This window comes from Chlamydotis macqueenii, chromosome 6 (genome assembly GCF_036417535.1).
Source record: "Chlamydotis macqueenii isolate bChlMac1 chromosome 6, bChlMac1.mat, whole genome shotgun sequence".
Classification (NCBI taxonomy): Eukaryota; Metazoa; Chordata; class Aves; order Otidiformes; family Otididae; genus Chlamydotis; species Chlamydotis macqueenii.
Genome location: NC_141561.1, coordinates 2,801,521 through 2,823,744, shown reverse-complemented (window position 1 = coordinate 2,823,744; position 22,224 = coordinate 2,801,521). Strand labels below are relative to the sequence as shown.

Sequence of the window (22,224 nt, the reverse complement as noted above, 5' to 3'; positions counted from 1 at the left end):
CATACAGCTGTCCTACAGTCCTGGATACCGATACAATGAGCTAAGAGCGAAGGAAGAAAGGTTGCCTTTATACTTCAGGCACATTTGTTTGTTGAATCACTCGTCTAAAAATAGGGCTTCATAAAGTATTCAATACCAATCTAATTAGTCAGGCTTCTTTTCAGAATGGAAAAGCATTCCCAAAAAGTGATGCAGCATTTGGATCTAATTGGATGATACAGGAGAATCCTAACTAATTGCATTGATAGACTTAGGCAGATTAATACTGTGCAAGCAATAAGTAAATAAAAACTCATTTTAACTCCGTGAGGCTTGAAAATGCTGCTTTTTAAGCAGCTAACACTTCCTGTTAGTTCTAAAACCCCAAGACTGATTTGAGGGCGTTTCTGTTTCTGAATGTACTTTGTAGATTCTCTGTGATCAAAAGGAAAGCCTGGGAACTGAGATCGCAATTTGTATCTATAAGCAGTGTTTTCTGTACATTCTAAGTATTTGCAAAACTTTTTATACCCCAAATCTGGCCGTTCTGTACATAAGAACGGGCTTTGTGTGTCAGAGAGGCGGTCGGTGATTGTAGACCTCTAAGTGGCCTTTGTGATACCTGGAATTGTTGGGCACGCTTAGAAGTTCATGTAAGAAAAAAGTATTGGAGCATCTTTGCAATATTAGACTGTCAAAAATTGTCTTAACTGGCTTTATATCCAGTTATTAATAAAATAGAAGTTATATTGGTGTTCATATCGTGTGCGATAGATCTGAATCCAGACTATTCATATCTAATTTAAATTTCTTTTTACTTTGTACCAAGTTTTCTATTTCACCACATGACTAAAAAAAATTGTTAAAGTAAACATTAACAGCTGAGTGCGCAGAGAGGCTTCCTAAAATGCAACATTTCAAAAAGTGAGGCAGTTGCATTAAAAATTGAAAACATACTTTCGGCATATGAAAATTAAGATGACATTTTCCGGGAAGGGGAGGGGGGGGATTTGAGGGGGCTGAAGGGAGGGAAACAATTCAGCGTAGTTTTCCATAGTTCTCCAGTGAAATATTTTTTTTTAAAGTGTATTGTAATGAAACTGGACTGCAAAACAAATCTAAACGGCATGTCTTGGCGCACAGAAAAAAAGAAGTCATTGATTTAGATGTGGAAAGTAGTGTTACTCGTGGTGAGATAACATGAGTTGTCTGGAGTTGTTATGACGTTACAGAAAAGAGGTATTTATTACATGGGTTGATGAAAATCAGGCCTTTGGATGGAATCCAGTGTCCAAAACACTTCTGGATTTGGTCCAAAATCCAAATATTTTCTATCCCAATCCAAAGTACTTCAGATAGAATACGTTGATGGAGAAGGGGACAATGGTTTGTCAAAAGAGACGGGAGTTTTCTGCAATCGACTCGGAAGATTCCAGACTGGTAAGAAAGGTAGAAGTCTGAGTAGAGAAATGGATGCTCTGTGTGTCAGGCTGATCCCTGCTGGGACTTAAATGTTGGTTTTTTTTTTCAATCGCAGAGCATTTTGCCAAATGTAATAGAGCGGTGCCACTGTCCCCTCCAGTTGTCCCTTCAGACTTGGAGCTTCTTGTCCAGGCTGCCTTACCGTGTAAAATGTGTTACAAAACCGGCCTACACCAGCGGTAGGGTGAGAAAGAGCCAGACCCGGCCTGGTTTAAGTCACTCTCATCCTCTTTTTCACTGCTCTCTTCCTTAGCTCAGTTTTCTTTGGCTGATGACTGGTTATTGGGAAAACGCGAGGAACATCCTTTGAACCGGATCCGAGAGGTTGAACTCCTCTTGAAGAGACCCGTATTGTGCTGAACTTTTCCGTGGTGGTGTGCCGTTAAATGAAATAACGCATAGCAGCTCTGCACGTGTGCTTTAGTGAAGGATTTCTGGACCAGAAAATCAATGTTAACCTCTTACTTTTGCCGTTCATGCCTAATGGAGAAGCGCAGTGGTTACGATACGTACCGGGTGTTTTACTGCCTGTAGAAGTCCACACGGGACTGTGCTGGGTTTTAGTGAAAAAATCTCACTCCCATGAACGTTTTCCTATAAAACATGGCTACATACACACTGATGAGCTGCGTACCTCTACGTGGCTGGTTACACGCTCATTAGCTGTGTACTAAGAAGCTTCCAGGGAGCCTTAGCCCTCTTTTTTGTAATTCATTGAACGCATCGGGGTGTCCTCGTAGCCCACAACGTGCATATGAGCACAGTAAATTGCAAAATAAAAAGGTCAAACTCGGGTGGTGTGAACAGCGTCATTCACTGTTTTCTACGTAGGGTGTGTGGTGGTTGAAGTGGTTTTGTACCTGGGGAAGAATGTGTGTTCTGATTTTAATGTGTTTTAGAAAGTTAATTCTCATTAAAAATAGTAGGGGAATCATTTGCCTATTTGAGCCTTACATGGGACCCGTAATGAAAATGCCCATGCGGCGTTCGGCAATGATGCGGAAACTTGACGGTAAATTCTGCCTCGGTTTTGATGAAACATCATCTGCTATGTTCTTAATCAGGATGAAACCGATCAAACCTCAAACTTCTAAACTGAAAACCTGAGGGAGCCTTGAACTGTTGCCAAGTGCTCTCCAAATCCCATTTCTGTGTACCAGATTTAGAGATTAAAGGGCAGATTGTTTTCATCTAAGAGATGGCAAGGTGTTTCGTGTGACATTCGCTCTAACCTTCGCTAGCCGGTACAGATCCCAGCAAAACAGTGCCAGGCTTCTCTGGAAGGCTTCATCCTGCAGAAAATCACACTCTTTATTCTGAAAGTCACGCTCTGTTCTTCAAATTTCAGCGCCTTGGTCAAGGGGCTGTGTCCAGCTGGCTCCTTTCTAGGCCACGTCCTTCTTGTAAATACCATGGCTGTTTTGGTTTTTTGTTGTTTTTTTTTTTTTCCCTTTATGTAGTACTTTGAACTTTACATTTATAAGTAGCACATTTAAAGAGAACATACTGCAGAAGTGTCCTTGAGGGAATATTTTCAAGAATATTTTCAAGGACTGTATTTATACCTCTGTAATCTTCCTTTAGAGGTCTTGAAGGAAGGAGCTCTTGTTACCATTAAATACAGATGTAACGCTTTGCAGAAATGTTGTAGGATCCTAAGCCTTTGCGTTCCATTTCTATCTCAAAAAACCTTTTCTTATTAAAATCAGTCAGGTCTATAGTAACATTTACTGTGTTTTAAAACGCTGGCGTAACATTAGTGTTAGGAATAAGTCAGAATTGACATGGGATTCCAAATAAAACCTGTTAGTGTTGTTATTACGGTAATCATCAATGCCATCTTACATTTGAGATCTAGGATTTTTTTTTTCTGACATTTACTGTTTGAATGGCATATTCCGTGTTTGTCTCACCTTAATAAAACATCCAAGAGTTAAGTCTGGCCTGGTCAACTTGAAAAACACTTTTGGGGGAATGACACAGTTTGCATGATTCTGAACTTTTCATGAAGATTCACTCATGCAATATAATCATATAGGGGGAAATTATTGTGATATTCAGTTTGTTTCACAGGTATTCTGAGATCAGTGCATTGATGCTGGCTTTTCCTTTTTTATTATACAATTTTTTTTCTAAGAAATAATTCTTCTAATTTAGTCTAAATGAAGAGTTTTTCCATTTCTATGGATATCGTCAGCCCTAGAAGCAGCTTCCTTCACGTTAAATTCATTCAGTTTTATAAACAATTTTTAAAGGGCATTAATTGAGCTACTCATCTGATCATTCCAAATAGAAGCATATGTGAAATTATTCAGTTAAAAGAGACATCCCTTAATTCACCCAAACTGTACATTAACTATTTAATAATAGTTGCGCTCTCGTCGCTTTTAAGATGCAGCTCCGTTGCATCCACATGTAAATAGAATACGCTAGCGGGATTATGTTTACCCTAAGCCTTATTTTGATGGTTCCATTGACATTTAAAATTTTGATTCTAGGCTCTTTAAATGGATGCAGCTGTATACATCTTCACGAGTTACTGAACTGAGCTGAAAGACTTCAGAAAATGGCTCACGTGTTTTCTATATCTGTATTTTTCAGCCTGTTTTACTGGAGCCAGGGAGTCATGAAAGAAGCTCAAGAAGACAACTTGGATAATGAACGGAAGATAAAAAGAAAACAAAAAGAATGTGGCATATAAAGGGTATAATACCTGGAGGTATTAGATCTGACTCATATTTATAAAAATGAGACAAGCTTTCACAAAATACAAGTTATCTTAGACAGTCATCAAGCTTGGAGCCATGCTGTTGAACTAGAAATTCTCCTTTTCCCCATTCTCCTTTCTGACAGGTAACAGAGGATTGGTGAATTATGATTTTCCCAAGTTGGAAGCACTAATTTTTATCTATATAGTTCATCCTTATGAATATATAAGGAGCTAAACATTGCATATTTAATGTGGATTATAATGGGAAACTGACTCATTAACAAAAATGGCCACTTTTAAGGACTTGGTTTCAAACTGAGCTGGAGCCTCCCAATGCACTTTGTACAGTTTGGGGAAAAGTGTACTGAATGGCCTTCTTTGGCAGGCCATGATGACATGTAGTAAAAGGATATCATCTTACTGTTGATATCTTTGAAGACTCATAAACAGAAACAGAAAAATGAATGGTGGAAAGGAGTGTGACGGAGGGGACACGGATGGAGGGCCACCAGCAGTGCAAGTTCCCGTTGGTTGGCAGCGGCGGGTGGACCAAAGCGGAGTGCTCTATATCAGGTAAGCTCATCTGAGGTGGTGACCGGTTTTGGTTTTGCTGTAGTTTTGCCGGAACGTGTGGTAAGTTAGTGACTCAGCTAATCTTTTGTACTCAGAAACTTCAAGGGCTTGTTCTTCTGGAAGTGCGAGATATTTTTTTTTCTGCTGATACGAGTGAAGTTCACTTGTGTCAGTTGCGCCATTTGCGTGCCCTTAACGTACTCTCAAATCTAATATTGCTTGGTCTTGAAAATTTTATAATCCTTACTATACATTTTGCTTTAGGCATGAGTAGTTCTTTATTACTTATTATTGTCATGTGGATTTTAAAGCTGAGCTGGGTTTATGTTCCAAGTCTCCATTATACTTTTGTATACTTACTCTCTTTCGCAAGGAAGTTTAGGTGGTGTAACTACTTAGTAGCTGCAGAAAACGTCAGTTTTTCTATGCCCTGTGAAGGTTCTGTGTTCAGTATCGCTGGCATTATCCAGCAAGATTTACTTCTGTGGGTTCCCCACGTTTCTCATGTAGGAACATGAGCCTAAATCCAAAGGTTTAGGTATTTCATTTGTTTATTTTTTTAGCTTATTGGATTTTTTTGCTTCACCCTGGAACAGTCACAAAGAAATGCATTGAAATTACTATTTAGTGAATGTGTTCAGACAAACAGACTGTAAATTAAATGTTATTGGAAACAAGATCTAAGTTAGCTTTAACAAAATGTGAGTACATCAGGTTTACATCACAGAAGTCTAAAATGAGTATCAGTCTATTATTTGCTTAATCCTATTCCACTGTTCTGTGGTTAAAGTAACCACTTCTTCACAACATTTCATGTATTACCAATACAAAATCCGTTAATGAGTCAAAGCATACTCCAGTTTTACACTAAACTACCATAAAAGATCAAATGCATTCCAGGATTTCTTGTTTAGATTCTCAATTGGCAGAAACAAACAAAATCCATGTCAGGGATACGCATGTCAAAGATAAATCGCCTTCCCCTTGTATTTCTCATTACAGCTATAATTTACTGGGCCTCTGCCTTAGTTAAAAATCAATCAGAAAGGAAAAGTTGTAGGTTGGTCTTTTTTTTTTTTTTTTTTTTTCCTCCTATTATCTCTATATCCAGGCATCAGGACATTGCTTTGGTGTTTTTATATACCTGGTGATCCTGATGGTTTTTAAACTTAGTTTTCTACAGCTGTAAGAGGCAGGCCGTGAAGCTTGTGCTGCTGCTTCAACCGTGGGTCTTACGTGTTTATAAACTAGTAAAAGCTGGTGTAATTCTCAGTTATTTGCTTTGCTGTCTTCTTTATATATTTTTTCTCTTTGTTTAGGGAGACTTTCTTAAAATTTCTGTTCTGAATTGCCCTACACAAAACACTGGTTTTGTTCTAGTTGACCCTGGTTTACCAGTTGCCTTTTTCAACTTGGGGAGGCTTGTGTTATTCCTGCCCTCTTCGCAGGCTTTGCCCACAGTTTGTTTGTTTGGTTGGTTTTTTCTCTTTAATCCAATGGTTAGTTTTCTGATTGTCTTCTCTAAGCTGTTCCAGTGACAGGGAAGGCTTGGTATGGTCCATGGCTCTTACGCTCTTATTTGGTGAAAGGCACAGGGTAGGACACGTTGGCTGGAAGGAATGGAAGTCAAATGGTCCAACCTCCTGCTTGACCTGGAGCATCCACAGCGCTCGGTCAGCTCAGCCCTTGCTTTCACCAGCAGCATCCTCAAGGATTTGAGTTTCCACCGCCTCTCTGGGTAACCTGCTCTAGTGCTGCACCGCCCTTCTGAAGGAACAGCCACCCTGAAAATGCGCACAGTGTTTATTGAGAGAAGGAAAGGTCAAACAATATTGGCTCAAAAGCTATCCAAGGGAAAATTTGTGTATATCCTAAGATCTGACATGATTTAACTAGAATAGATGATCCCAGCTGAATAAGGACTCATCCTATTTGTGCTTCCTTATAAAGCACGCACACTTTCCTATCAACCATCAACAGTTGTTTTGGATTAAATCCATTAATTAACTATTTCTTGTTACCTGGTAAGAGCACTGAGTTGAGTCTCAGTGTTTTTCTTACTGAAACAGTGCTGCTGCCTTAAAGTAAGACCTAAACCTCTTCTTCAGTTTACTGTTCATGAATAGTCAGCAGTGGAATAAACTGAGAAAAGCCTTTTAATAATGAGTATCCGGACCTTACTTTACACCCACTGATCGTCGGTGTGGTGCGTGTGTGCCTTGCAGGTCTGGTGTTTCCAGGCTCCAGTATCTCGTCTTTCCAGGCTCCAGTATCTCTTTGCCCCTGAACTGGATGTGTGTGCCCAGATTGCCCAGGCAAATTGCACGCCGAGGAAGGTTATTTAAAATTACTTTATTCTAGAAATAGGAAAACCCTCAACTCTGATGGGTTAGCTTTACTCTTGCGGCTCAGTAGGTTTATTTACCAATGCAAATAAAATAGCGTCCTGCCTCCAGAGCATCTTCTCAGGGATGCTGTTTACCACGAGCTTTTTAGGCGTCCCGGAAAGCGTCCACAGAGGTTTTGCGTGTGGTTGGGGCAGTGTGGAGCACGTGCCATTCTGAGTTTCTCCCGTGGGAAGCAGCTTCAATTGTGGACCTCGCCTGGGGTGAGCGGTTGCCCCTGCACGCGCCGGCCGGACAGGTTGGGAAAGTCCAAAGCGATCGGCCAGCACTGGAGATGCGGAGCCAAAGCAGAGAACAAGCGATACTCGCCGAGTTAAAATGTGATAATGGTAGCATCGTGGTTTAACAAATCTATAGCTGAAATGAAGATTATTTTGTTGTTTGTTTGTTGGTTTTTTTTTTTTTTAAAGAGTAGTTTCGCCCTGCTCCCCATCACTGCATGCCTGTACCGTTGTTTTATCTTTTTTATCTCGCTTACCCTCAGAACTATCGCTACACATATTTAACCTGGGCAGTTCTCTCTAAAATGACTATTTCAGGGCAAGTCTGGCAAATAAATTACTTATTGAAACTGTCAGCTTAACTTTAAGTGTTGCTTGCAGATATTGCTTTATAGGTGACTCAGTTGTTGCACAGAATTTGGTGTTTATACATTGGGTTTTAAGTACCAAAGTTTGTCATAGTTTGGAATTTTGACTCTTGGCTGTTTTCATGACCCAAACCATTCCCCTTAAGTTGTTTTGTTAAAGTAAGGGCTATTTACAGCTGCCATTAAGAACCAGTGTTTTAGCCAGTCCTCATAAATGACTGTGTTCTTTCTCCGATAAACAGTTTAGTTGAGTAATAAAGAGCAATCTGGAAGGGAGAAGCTTGTGACACGAGAACTTTTTTCATCTTATGAATTAGTGATTTTGCCGTAACAGAATTTCCAGTGGCCTATTTTTGGCTATGAAGATAATGATTTTCTGGTGGGAGTCAGAGAAATCCCAGTGCGTTTATCAGAAACTCACTGGCCTGGCTTCTTAGTGTCATATTTCTCACTTTCAGTGAGAGGGTTGACATTTTAGGTGAACGAAACCAGATTGTTTGTGCAGCTCAGAGACCCAGCTGCAACAGCTCTGTTACTGCTCCCCCTTTTCTGTATGGGTTTTCTCATACTTCTTGAAACACGCTTTGGGGTTTTTTCTTCTTAAATTAGTTCTGTGTGAGCTGTTGGAATGGTAGCTGCAAGTCATGGCCTATCGAATAGCTTGTATTCATCGTTTCTGTTCCTTTACAGTCCCAGTGGGTCTTTATTGTCCTGCTTGGAGCAGGTGAAGACTTACTTGCTGACTGATGGAACGTGCAAGTGTGGCCTAGAATGTCCTCTCGTTCTTCCCAAGGTAAAGAAAAGCATCGTTTTGGATTTCTGTGCTGTAGCCCTTAGCAGTTGTGTCAGCTGATGTGCTGTGCTATGACTTGATCTCTGTTCAGATTGTATATATAAAATAAGTGGTATACACCCAAAGATTTATCATAAAATATGAAGTGAATCTCTCCAGCTCCTTCTCCCCTCATGGAAAACATCTGACTCAATTTTTATGATGTTATAACATTTTCATATTAAATTGGAAAGCTGCCATCAACAGTCTCATGTTAACATGCGAGAGTTGGACCGAGACACTGACTTACACAGTAAAACTGTGAAGCTGATACTGAAGCTATCGTCTCTACACAAATTGTAAACTTTTCTTCTTAATTACAGGGCGATCTCAAACACACGTGGTCCTTTTTCCTATTTTTTTTTCTCCCTACTCTTTATACTGAGAGGTTTTAAACCTCTCTTGCTAGATAACTACTTCCATGGCTGTTAATGTAATAGAAATATATTCACTATCATTTCGAAACCTACTGTAAAGGTTCTCTCTTAGGCAATGTAGGAGCAGTCAGATAGCTCGAAAGAACAGAGGCAAATTTAATTTTCTGTACAATTTCTGATTTAGGTGTATTTGGTGAGTTTGCTGCCTATAATCATTAGTTTCAATGTTGGAATTGTTACTCTCAAGGTCTTTAATTTTGATCCTGGAGCTGCTGTGAAGCAGAGAACTGCTGAAGATGTTAAAGCGGACGAAGATGTCACCAAACTATGCATACACAAAAGGAAAATTATTGCTGTGGCTACACTTCATAAGAGCATGGAAGCACCGCATCCTTCACTAGTTCTAACTAGTCCTGGTGGTGGAACAAGTGAGTAAAATCACTCAGAATGATTTCATTACCTAATTTAAAATACTATACAAAAACACTCCTGAAAGTCTTATATACCCATGAGTACACTAGTAAACAGATTCAAGGAAAAAGTGGAGGCACTAATTAGAGAGATGTAGGTAGATAGAAAATGAGTCTAAAAAGCAGGTCATCCCAGACTAAGAGTATGATTTTCTTGGAAAAGATATCAGATTGTTCTAGACAAAGAAAATACATTAGCTCTCATCTTTTGGAACTGTAGTAATATGTCTGATATTCTGTCACATGGGAAATTAGAGAGGCAGAATAAAGTGATTATAAAGGGATTAGAATGTGGCTAAGGACTTGGCTAAATGGGAAATTGTATTGCAAGGCAGAATGTACAGCAGGAGAAGATCTCCGCTGTAATTTCTCAAGGATTATTTTTGGGGACCAACCTGGATTAGCATTTTAATTATCCATGTCAACCAGAAATGAGGTAATTGGTTGATGGATGGAGTTGACAGGTATTATCAAAACAGGAGAAGATCAAAACACATTGAAAAACTGGGGGATCGTTGAGACCTGGAACGAAGGAAAAGGTGTAGCAACAAATCCTGTTAATTGTAAGGTTATTCACCTGGGGACTAGTGAAAAAAGCTATTAGCTGTAAATTATTGAGAAAAGACCTAGATATAGTAGCTGATCAAAGATGCCTGTGAGCAGTACCAGATGGCAGTACGGTGCAGATCAATGTGACTCCGAGAGAGAAGTACGAGTGCTGTTGTACGCTTACTGCCTTCCTGCACCGCCATTCTCGCTAGCGGCACTCCGGCTGAAGTAGAGCAGAGGCTTTTCTTTTTGTGAACTGCAAAACCTGCTTTATGAAAGTCACGGAAAAGTGTTTAGCTTGTTCAGCCTCGCAAAATGGTGACTGGAAGGAGATAGGATTGTCGTCAGTAAAGGCATCAGGAGAGTCAGCACCAGAAAATGAAGCTACTTAAGCTAAAGGACAAAGTCAGCCGAGAAAGAAACAGCTACAAAACCAGCTGCATAGGAAGTTAAACTGAAAGTTAGGTACTTTCTAAGGATGACAAGAGAAGGTTCTGACGTAGTCTTACAAATCCACATGATCAGTTTGAAGGAGTGAATTTACTTTTAAGACAGAGCTCGGTCAATTTATGGTTAATATGCTGGGATGCATGCAACTTCTGGGAAGTGGCCCTTGATAATCTGAGAGATCTTTTGCACCCCTGTATTGCTGTCACAATAGCTGGCTGACTGCTAGTCCCTCTGCAGCCTGACTGCAAAGTGGAACGTTTTAAGGATATAAAAATATATAATAAATTTCAGATAAGTAAACAATGCTAAGATACTGATGGTGCTCTTGCGTTTTCAAATGGCTACGTATGATTTTAAAGCTTTGTTGAAATTGTGTCTTGCAATGTAATTTATGTTTTTAAAACGAGTAGTGCCATTTTCCAAATTACCATGCATTTTCCGTATTAATTTTTTTAATTCATTATGCCTGGTACTTAAATTACATTTCTGTTTCCAAGAAAATTAGCAAAATGAAGGAGGTAAAACCAGCTGAATATTAAAGACACAAGTCACATTAGTGTGGTCTTACCTTCTCTGTTGATCAGAGCACTAAGCAAAGAAGAAAATTTCCCAATAAATTGCCTTTGTAAACGAAGTGTCTTTTCATTTATGCACACTTACATTTGACCATTTGCTTAGATCCAGGATTCAAGGTGAGGGTTCTCGTACGTATTTCATTTTGCAGTTCAGTCGTGAGATTTGTCCCCTAAATGAGACTTCTGTTGTGTTTTGGGAAAGGCAATGTGTTTGTTTCTGCCATGGTGTAGCTGGATGAGCAAATAGGATGAAGGCAGGATTGTCAGTGCCATCTGTCTCCTAGGGCCAGGATGAAGGAAGGAAGGGGATAGGGTTTTTGTGAGTAGGGGAATTTAAAGGCACCTCTGAATTCATTTGAAAATGAAATCTTTAGCTCATTACTTAAGTTTAAGTTTGCATATTCAGAGGCTGCATGCCAAGAATACATTCATTTTCCTTTACTGAGCTCACACCGCAAGCTGAATTACAAATTTCCAGAGCAGCAAGTCCACCAGACTTGGAGCTGCTTGTGATGATGTTCTTAAAGTAAAACATTGAAAAAGATATGTTTTTAAATAAGTCTGATATTAGTGGACAGAAAAGGAAAGTGGTCTTCTGCTTGTAGGAAAGTCTAGTCTCAAAACTGGAATTTACAGGGAATTTTGCTATTGTAGAGGGGTTCACGTGTCTGCATGTGCAAATATCCCCAAGGCTTTTATCCTGAAAACAAACATGTAAGGTAGAGACCCTTCTTAAATTTAGCGTTTTCACCCCAAGCAAAGCTTGTTGCAGGCGCTGCAGGAGAAGCCTTGATTCAGTAAAATAATACAGGCCATGAGATAATGTATGTCCTCACGTTTTTAGCAGAGCAGTTCCCGGGAACAGATTAACTCAGAGGACTGGAACTCGGTGCCCGTGGTGCCAGCGAGCGTTGCGCAGCAGCCGGAGAAGCTGCATCCTGCCTTGCACAGGCGTGGTCTCTTAGGTCTTTGCAATTAAGTGCTTGGCTGAATAGAAATCTGAGCCGAAGTCGTATGGCACAGCTCCCCAGTCATCCTCATCGGGGACAGCATTTGGGGCAGGACCCTTTTTTCTGTAGGTCAAGGAGAAATTAGTCTAAATTGTTGGGTTTTGTTCCTCCTCTACTCAATAGATGGTGCCAGAGGCTCCTTTTCCCTGCGACGGTTTAGCCGGCTCCTCCTGCCAGCTCTTCTAGCTGTCGCCAAAGTGGTGATGCTGGAGCTTCTGGAGTAGGACACTGGAGATGATGATTAGAGGAAAAAGACAAAAGGGGGGAAAAAACCCTGAACTTTCAGGAACTGATGTTTCAGAAGGACCATGCTAAAATAAATTTAGGTAGGAACTGTGCTTGAAACTTCAGAAACACAAGATTTAGTTGTCCATGTTGACGCAGTCTTTATATGGTGTATGGAGTTAAGGTCTGCACAACTGCGCTTTGCAGTAGGGCAGCATGCACCGTTCCAGCAACTCCTTGGTGATGGAGGCATTATTTCTGTTTAGACAGAAGTTTAGCTTTCTAGCTTTTGTGAATATTTTCACACGCAATACTTTTGCACAGAAATGTGTGATATTGGATTTCAAAACAGTAACTGTTGTGTTTTTAATATCAGGTGCAACTCCAGTAGTTCCTACTCGAGCAGCAACTCCAAGATCAATGAGGACTAAATCGCATGAAGGAATTACAAATTCTGTGATGCCAGAATGTAAGACTCCTTTCAAGTTGATGATAGGGGCATCTAATGCCATGGGTAGGCTATATGTGCAAGAAATGGCTGGAAGCCAGCAACAAGAACTTCATTCTGTCTATCCTAGGCAGAGATTGGGTAGTAATGAACTTGGACAGAAGTCTCCGTATCGTGGCAGTCATGGTGGGATGCCCAGTCCAGCTTCATCGGGATCACAGATATACGGAGATGGCTCAATCTCTCCTAGGACTGACCCACTTGGAAGTCCTGATGTTTTCACGAGGAACAATCCCAGTTTTCATGGAGCACCCAACTCTAGTCCTATTCACATGAACAGGACGCCTCTGTCTCCACCATCAGTAATGCTACATGGTTCTCCCATACAGTCATCCTGCGCAATGGCTGGAAGGACTAATATACCTCTTTCCCCAACCTTGACCACAAAAAGCCCAGTAATGAAAAAACCCATGTGTAATTTTTCAGCTGGTATGGAAATACCACGAGCAATGTTTCACCATAAACCGCCCCAAGGTCCGCCCCCCCCTCCCCCACCGCCTTCTTGTGCTCTTCAGAAAAAGCCATTAACATCAGAAAAGGATCCGCTTGGCATACTTGACCCTATTCCTAGCAAACCAGTGAATCAGAATCCCGTTATCATTAACCCAACTACTTTCCATTCAAACGTCCACTCTCAGGTACCCGTGATGAATGTAAGCATGCCTCCTGCTGTCGTCCCTTTGCCAAGTAATCTTCCTTTGCCAACTGTAAAACCCGGTCACATGAACCATGGAAGTCATGTTCAAAGAGTTCAGCATTCTGCTTCGACTTCCCTCTCTCCTTCACCGGTGACGTCCCCGGTTCATATGATGGGATCCGGGATTGGAAGGATCGAGGCTTCTCCCCAAAGATCACGTTCTTCTTCCACGTCGTCAGATCATGGAAACTTCCTGCTGCCTCCGGTAGGACCGCAGTCATCCTGTAGTGGTATTAAAGTTCCTCCCAGGTCCCCAAGGTCAACAATAGGGTCACCGAGACCATCTATGCCATCTAGCCCTTCCACCAAGCACGATGGGCTTAATCAATACAAGGACGTCCCTAACCCATTAATTGCTGGAATGAGTAATGTATTAAATCCTCCAAACAATGCAGTTTTTTCTACTGCATCGGCTGGAAGTGGTTCCTTGAAGAGTCAGCCTGGTTTGCTGGGAATGCCTTTAAATCAGATCTTGAACCAGCACAATGCTGCCTCTTTTCCAGCAAGTAGTTTACTCTCAGCAGCAGCCAAAGCACAGCTAGCAAATCAAAATAAACTTGCTGGTAACAACAATAACAGCAGTAGCAATTCTGGACCCGTTGCCAGCGGTGGCAACAACGAAGGACACAGCACTTTAAATACCATGTTCCCTCCTGCTGCCAACGTGCTTCTACCGACGACCGAAGGGCAAAGTGGGCGAGCGGCACTGAGAGATAAACTGATGTCTCAGCAGAAAGACCCTCTGAGGAAAAGAAAGCAGCCGACCACCACGGTGTTGAGTTTGCTGAGGCAGTCTCAGTTGGACAGTTCCGGAGTTTCCAAAGCTGGATCTGATTTGCTAAGAAAGCCAAGTCAAAGCTCCTTTCCCATCAGTTCTATGTCCCAGCTACTTCAGTCCATGAGTTGTCAGAGCTCTCACGTGAGCAGCAATAGTACCACCAGTTGTGGGAGCTCAAATACTGCTTTGCCTTGCTCTGGTAACCAGATGCATTTTGCAGACACCAGTATGAACTCTGGCAGTCTCCAGAACTCGCTGGCGCAGAGTTTACCCTTGCGAGGGGAAAGCGTGCACTGCCAGAACACAAACACTAACTTTGTCCACGGTACTAGCCCGGGCACAACCAACCACCTTGCAGGTTTGATAAATCAGATGCAGGCTAGCGGGAACTGTGGGATGCTCGGGCAGACGGGAATGGCTTTAGGAAACTCATTACATCCGAACCCACCTCAGTCGAGAATCCAGGCATCCTCCACTCCAGCGATACCAAACAGCATTGTTAGCAGCTGTAATCAAACGAGTCCTGAAGCAGGTACGTTTCCTTCTAACAGGATACTCCTCTCTCTGACTGCTTGGGAAAATGTGATGGCCATTTTTAAATGGGTTCCTTCTACGTATCTACTTTTACATTTGAGTTTACCAATATGAAAATTCTGCCTATTTCATGCTGATGCCCAGAAAATAAAACAAATGAGGAAAAAACAGTGGTAGCCTAAAATATATCTCCCTTTTCCTGAACTAAATCATCTTGGCCTCCTTCCTGTGACAGTTCTTGCTTTTATTAATTTCCACGTGCTCTGCATAAATAAAATCCATGCACTTTTGTACATACTCAGCTTTTGGCACTTTCCCAAATAAATTGGAGGGGTTTTTTTGCGGCACGAACTGCTGCTTTGACCCTGGGGTGCGCTGGCTAATCTGGCAGCGTGTGTCCAGGCTTTACGTGTGTTCTTTACTGTGTTACTTTCTTAAGCAGATAGAAAGCCTTCCATTTGGTATGTCAGTCTTTCAGCTTGGTTAACTTTCAAAGCGAGCGTTTGATACGATTGTAGTTCAACTACCTCAGGTCACACGGAAGTGACTGTAAGCGTGCAAGTGGTCTCTCTCATTAACCCACGAAAAAAACCTGGTACGTATTCCAGAGCTGCCTCCAAGAGAGCTGTTTATTCTTTAAAATACACAACAGAATTGTATAAAAACTGAATTATATAAAAATAATTTGCTAATATTAAGCTGGTCACGGTTTCTGATGACTTTTAAGGGTTTCTCTCCATTCCTTTGATTAAAAAAAAGGCATTTTTTTCCTGAGCTATATTGGTGATTTGTGTCGCAGGCAAGTGGCTATTAATCCTTGCATGGCTCTTTTGCCTTGTCATGCTGACAAGGAGGAGCGTTTCCTGCTACAGTCTGTCTTTTCTGAGACTTTGTACTCTTCTGAACAGAGCAAAGGTCTGCTTTTGCCTTAGGAGCTTGCTTCCCTGTCCCACCAAGCCCTGTCCCACAAAACCCCTTTAGCAGGAACTCTTTGGGTTGAGTTCAGTGGAGACCAGTGGTACGTATGGGTGGTTCTGTATTGTCCCCGTCTGCGTAGCTGAAGCAAGCTATGAAGTTATTGCAGCATTGGACTACGTTAACATGCCCTCCAGAGAACAGCAAAGACTGAATGTTACGCCAGATAAGAGCCTCTGCGTCACTGGTTACCATCAAGAAAGAAGCTGAGCAGTAGTAATTCACCCCGTGTAGAGTAAGGGTTGAAAAGGTTCAAGATTCCTGCATGAAATTCAGACTGGAACTGATTAACACAAGTTTTACATGATGGAAACATTCAAGCCCAGATTGAACAGGGCTCTGAGCAACCTGATCCGGTTGGAGATGTCCCTGCTCCTGGCAGGGGGGTTGGGCTGGGTGGGCTTTAACAGTCCCTTCCCACCCAAACCATTCTGTGATTCTATAAAAGTTACCAATAAAATGTTGCTTAAAGACTATTAAAGTAGGCTTCTAAGAACAAGAATCCAAGTTTATCCCCACGTGGGGGGGGTCTTGTTCCAGCTCCACCGCTGTGAGCCAGCCGTACGCTCCAGCCAGGCCCTGCTTTGGTGTGTTGGTAACTGGGACCGCTCGGGGAGGCTGCCCTGGGGCTGGTGGCACAGCTCGTCATGCTTCCTGTGTTAGCTAATCAGTCCTTGTCTTTGGGCGAGCTGAATTTCTCCCCGAGAAGACAAATGTTTGTATGAGGGAGAAACAATACTAGTGTCAGCTATCGAACCTCAGCAGCAAGAGAACAAATCTGCGCGTGCATCAAAGCCCCGTGAAGAAAGGTTTCAACGCGAACAGCCAACTCTGCTCTCAGCAATAGAGGAATAGTGATGTGTGTATATCCCCACCTGAGAACTTCGGCTCTGCTGTGGTGTTTCTGCAGGATGGTATTCCTAATAGCTGGAGATAATCCCCATCCCTGGAAACATTCCAGACCAGGTTGGCCGGGGCTCTGAGCAACCTGATCTGGTTGGAGATGTCCCTGCTTCTTGCCGGGGGGTTGGGCTGGGTGGGCTTTAACGGTCCTTTCCCACCCAAACCCTTCTGTGATTCTATAATGGATAGAATTACAGCAGTGTAACTATAGAGTCTTAAACTGACACTTTTGTTCTTATCTAAATGATTAATTATTTTATTAAATATCCCTGATGACTAGAAGCCTGTAAGACCTGTTTTCTTCTTGAAGATGAAATTTCAGATTCAGTTATCTTTGTGTCGTTCCCAGGAGGAAGGCCCTAAAACTGTGCATAAACCTTCATCCCAACTCCTGCCTGAGTCATCGCAGCAGCCCGGGGCTCAGGCGTAAGGTGGAAATCTAATCTGTAACCGGGAAAATCCAGACAGGGGCATTTTGTTGTGTTTGCAGGAGAATGGAAGAGTTCTTTCCGTGGAACGAGGGTGAAATGTTGAGGATTTTGAGTCAGTGATAACCTTTGCAAATAAAAGTTAGCTACCAGTCTGTGTTCAGTTATTTAGGCAAAGCTGGTAAGAGCTTTGCAAATTATAAATATTTGCAATAATATATTGCGCTTTATTCCGTACGGAGGCGTAGCGGGTCGATAGTTTTGGTGGATGGAGCTGAGCAACATGAAACGTGCTGTGCCAGCACGCGTTCAAGAGCTGCTGAATGAGATGCCTCCACAAAACGCTGGTGTTCATATTTGAGTTCGTAGCTTTTTTTTTTTGCTTTAAGTATTTTAATTGCTAAATCTGTTTTCTCTTTCTGTGCCAGCGTTCAGAATAGCTACTAATCAGAAAATAGTTCCTGAGAGGAAAAATCCTGAGATTCACCACAATGAGATGGCTGGTTATTGCCTAAGCCTTTAATTACATTTTAACCACATGGACCAACTTTTATTATTCTAGCTTTTGTTTTCATCTTCTGCAGATCGTATCTTTAGTTTCCAGGTAACTTTCAGTATGAGTGTGATGAAATTTAAAATTAATAAATGTGAAACTTAAAAATTTACAAAGTAGAAAGCCTTTGCAGTTTTCCAAGTTTGAGCCCATGAAAACCAGTTTTGCTCGATTAATTTGAACAGTTCTTATAAATTAACAAATATTAACAATTTTGGTGTCTCAGTTCTATAGTACTGGGGTTGCAAACACTGTTTAATAACAGCTGTCTTACAGGAGGAGCTAGCAGCAGGTCTGTATAGATTATTTAGGGCTGTTCCTCTAGAGAGTCCATTTTCCACCAGGAGACTGGATTCTAGACGCATTTTTTTTTTTCTAACAAGTGGTGTTAATATTTCTGTCCACCTTTGACGCCATATTCCTCATCAATCAAGCCCTCGCGTTTCTGATACAAACTGAAGCTAGAATCCAGATTGCCAACTCGAAAGCTTTAAGATGTATTCATTAAGCCACTTTGCCTCTCCAAATGAGCCTTTGGATTTGTCTTTTCTTTTTCTAAAATATATTTTATTGTAGAGTCTGGGTCATTTATTCTTTTTTTTTTCTTGCTGTTAGCATGTGCCATCAGTCCAGAAGTTCACAGTGTGGAAAATCTGTGTGTGAGTGTTGAACGTTCAACGTGCAAATCCTGCTAGGGATGCAACGTGCAGAAACGGTGGGATAGATGAAAACAAGTGAAAAATACTTGGGAGTAAAAGCTATATACGCCTGATAAGGGAGGGCAAGGCAACTAATACGATAACCGTAGCAAATAGAAATAAAAATGATAAGTTGTCTCAAATATCAGAACATCAGCAGTATGAGAAACTCTGGGTTTGGAAGTTCAGTAGTGACAAATAAAGGACAGATTTGGCAAACAAAGGCTGTATCCCTTCCAGAGACTCAGAACTGTGATTTTGACTGGTGAACCTTGCAGAATAGGAAATAGGAAAATATCATTAAGTGGGGAGGAGCTTCTGTCCCACTCAAACAGGATTTATGTAGCCAAGTACAGTGCAATGTAATCGGGAATGGGACGTTGCCTTGGAAAACAGTGACTCAAGGGTTTGAGGAGGCTTTGATTTCATAGGTATCATGCAAACTGTCAGATCAATGATACTGAGAAAAACAAAACAAAAACCAGAAAAACCCACAAAATAGAAACTGAGTGGCTCCTCGCAAACATAAAATTGGGAATACACGGTGGAACTGGGGATGCTCCTGGCGCCGTGTGTAGTTGAGAAAGGCGGAGTTAGGATGTGGCATTTTGGCTAGTGGTCACTCCTCGTGGAATTCTGGAGGTTTCAAAGGAGGGTCACAAAATTGACATGGGTGGTTGCCGATCAGACCTCGGGGTGTAAGTCTTAGGAGCAACGTCGGTGCTCTGTCTTATCAAAGATGCTTTAGTCAAGCTCGCCTCCCACCCTGTGAGCTTCTCAGCAGACCAGATGCCAGGGAGTCAAGCTGGGTGCAAGGTCCTCCCGTGCTTGGGAGTGCCCTGGAGTCTGCTCTTGGAAAGAAGTCACCAAGAAACAGTATCATTTCCTATAAGCATTTATAGTGGGGCACTATCTGAAAAGGTGGAGGGCTGAATTATTTTTACCCTGTTGGCAGACATTCAATGACAACTTCCAGTGGCCGTGAGCCGGTAAATTCAGGATCAAAGAAATGAGTGGTCTCCTTTTTGTGAGAATACTAAATGTTGAAGTACTCTGCCAGAGGACATGTTGAGTATATGAACAGAAAGAGTCTGAAAGAACTTCCACAACCCAAGTGTGTACAGGATCATTCTGGGTGATGAAGGTGATTGCTTCTGACCTTGGCATCTCCTTGGCTCGGTTCCCCTTGTGCTGCCCTCCCATGCCAACCTTCGCGAGTGCGGAGAACTGCTCAGGATGCTTGTACCCCTGCGTTAAACATTATAACATAACCTCGGTATCAGGATTTCATCCCGGTATAACCTAAAGGACGCGTGAAAGATTTTGTTTTCTGCCAAGCTGACAGTTGGCTAGAGCTAGTCAAAGTGGAGATCACGGATTGCCTTCCCTTTGCAGGATCGGAAACAGTCTTGTTGCTAACCATATTACAGCTCAGAGAAAAATTCCTTTCAAATCAGACCAGCCTTTGGTTTTTTCTTCTTAAGCAGCATGGGATGTGATCGCTGGGACATGTCCCACTTCTCCACCATCTGTAAAGTTTTGCTTTCTCTTGCTTTTTGCCTGTAGCACAAAGCTGTATCTCCTGAGGAACGAGTTGCTTTAGCCTAACTGAAGGATTTGTCCTTAGCCTAGGTAAAAAATACCGGTCTGTGCTATGAACAGCATTGCTTCAGATTTTAATTTCTGGGACATGAGGGGTTTTTTGGTAGTTTGGGGCAGGCATTCTCCCTTATGTTCTGGGAGAGCTGTGAATGTGAATGCTTTAGATGGAAAGGAATGATGCTGTGATCGTGGCCGTGTCTTGCTGATGTGAGGAACCTGAAGCATAAAGCGTTACATGAAGAAAAGTTAGATCTGCTGCCGGATGTGGTGGTAGTCATCGACATACTGTAGGCCCTTGCTTCTCTAACGATTGTCTTTTCTGTCTATCAAAGAAGGTGGGATATTGTAGAATATATCACATTAAATGTGCACAGTGGCGTGTTCTGGTATGTCAGCCTCTGCGTTTGCTCCCCAAAATTGCTCTCATATAGCAGGAAATTACAAAATGAGTAGAACTTTTTGACTTTGCATTTGGAAGAGTATCTGGCTGGCATCCTTTATGGGGCGTGTTATGTCAGAGGAAAGTTTCTTATTAACTTAAATAACCCCTAGACAGGATGCCAACCAGCTACTCTTCTAATTACAAAGCCAATTGAAATGCTCTATTGATTTGGGGGCTTTTGTGTTTATATAAATGTACAGAAGGACTTGTCTCTGAGGGAGAGGGGGAGAGAATATAAGGAATCACTGTATTTAAAATCTGCCACTACTTTTCAACATTCTACTCTATTTTTCCCATGTTATTTTGGGGAGAAAAAGGTGATTATTTTTCTATTCAAATGAGAACTGTAAAGAACGGGGAAAATGTTCTCCATGAAGAATAAGATTTGCAAGGATGAGACACGTATGGTACGTCAAGTCTGCTCCCTATTCTGCCTTTGAAGTGAATATTCTCATTTATTTGCTCTTTTAAACTCTTAATAGAAGATTTATGCCCAAAACCACTCTCATTCCCTGAACATAAAGGAATTTACTGACTTAGCAGGCATCAGCAATTGTATTAGGTAAAACTTAATTGTTAACATGATAGACTTCCATACAGTTAGTGTGAACGTACTTGCTATCATGAGATTTACAATAGAGGGAAAATGTGGAAGTGAAATAGATTTCTCTTTTCAAATTACCTCTATTTATGAATGTTTATTGTTAGCAAGCGCTAGCAAATTGGAAAAACTTAGGAATCAGCTCAATCTCTGCTTAATTAACTCGGTTGTTTAGTACAGGGAGCTGAAATGAGTAAGCCTCTAATTTTAGATGAAGTGGAAACAGGAAATGTAGGAATCATTTATTTATAGCTGTGAGACATCCTGGTTGAGTTTTGGTCAGTGAAGATGAGAAATGGTCAAATTAACTGAGCCCTGGCTCGTTGAGGATTACGAAGGGATCGTGTACCGCTTCTCCCGCATCCTGGTGCTCCGCGCGCGAGGCTTGGTCGTGAAAGGTGCGCAGTTACGTAGACCTCAACGTTGCCACTACGTCCTTCATCCTTGTCCTTGACTTGATGCCGTCAATGAACAAAGATTAAAAGTTCAGCTCTGCTGAGCTCCGCTTACCGAGCACATCGCTTGCTTAGACACACAGCCTAGGTTTTTCTTGCGTTCCTTTGTTTCTTGTAATTTGAATTTGTTGGTAATTCACAGTCTTTTAGTTAACCTGGCTCTTGTCTGGGTAGTGTTTTAACCGCCGTACATTCTTCTAGGAATTTATATTATTCAAAGTTAGAGGATTTGTAAAAGTAATAATAAAAACTGCAGAAAGTTGGGTCTTATTTTATTAAACATATGATTGTGAAGAAAAACTGAATTAATTATATGAGAACTCCCATACACATTTAGATCTCCACACCTTCTGAACATATTCTTAAGCAGAACCAGTAGCTAACTCCAGAATTTGCTTGAGGGTGGATGGGGACTATTGAAAGAAATAATGTTTTATATTGAATTTTTATTTCCCAGATTCGCAGTAAAGTGTTTTACTTCATCTGCAATGCATCTCCCACAGCTGTGAATGGGGGAATGGTACAGGGCGAGATCAGACTGAGCGCCAACGCTGAGAAAACACTGAAAGACTGTTCCTTCGTTTGTATGCTGTGGTCTTGACAGATTTTTACTAGAGGACTCCTTCTGCTCTCTGTTAACAGCTAAGCATGTAAGAACAGTTTTCCAAAAGTAATTTTAAAACAGCAGTGATGGTAAAATACAGAAGTCGGAAGAGACGGGGCAAGGAGAAGAGCCAACATGGAAATTCAGTCAGGTGGTTTTTTTAAAAAAGCCTAATTTTAAGCATTTCTGTTTTCCTAGAAACTGCTTTGAGCTTTTTGCC

The 22,224-nt window shown here is 41.5% G+C and overlaps 1 protein-coding gene across 9 annotated transcripts in view; it reads left to right on the top strand.

The window, feature by feature from the left end:
• MBD5 (methyl-CpG binding domain protein 5) overlaps positions 1-22,224 on the top strand; it is a 132,992-nt gene that overhangs the window by 86,302 nt on the left and 24,466 nt on the right. For 5 of the 9 annotated variants that reach the window (XM_086750324.1, XM_086750323.1, XM_086750322.1 and 2 more), the window contains 4 exons: positions 4,063-4,744; positions 8,429-8,531; positions 9,195-9,375; positions 12,603-14,741. In XM_086750324.1, the coding sequence (XP_086606450.1) occupies positions 4,632-4,744; positions 8,429-8,531; positions 9,195-9,375; positions 12,603-14,741 (2,536 nt within the window). In that variant the 5' untranslated portion in view covers positions 4,063-4,631. The remainder of the gene's footprint in view (positions 1-4,062; positions 4,745-8,428; positions 8,532-9,194; positions 9,376-12,602; positions 14,742-22,224) is intronic. The other 4 variants (XM_086750317.1, XM_086750318.1, XM_086750315.1 and 1 more) reach the window with 4 other exon arrangements.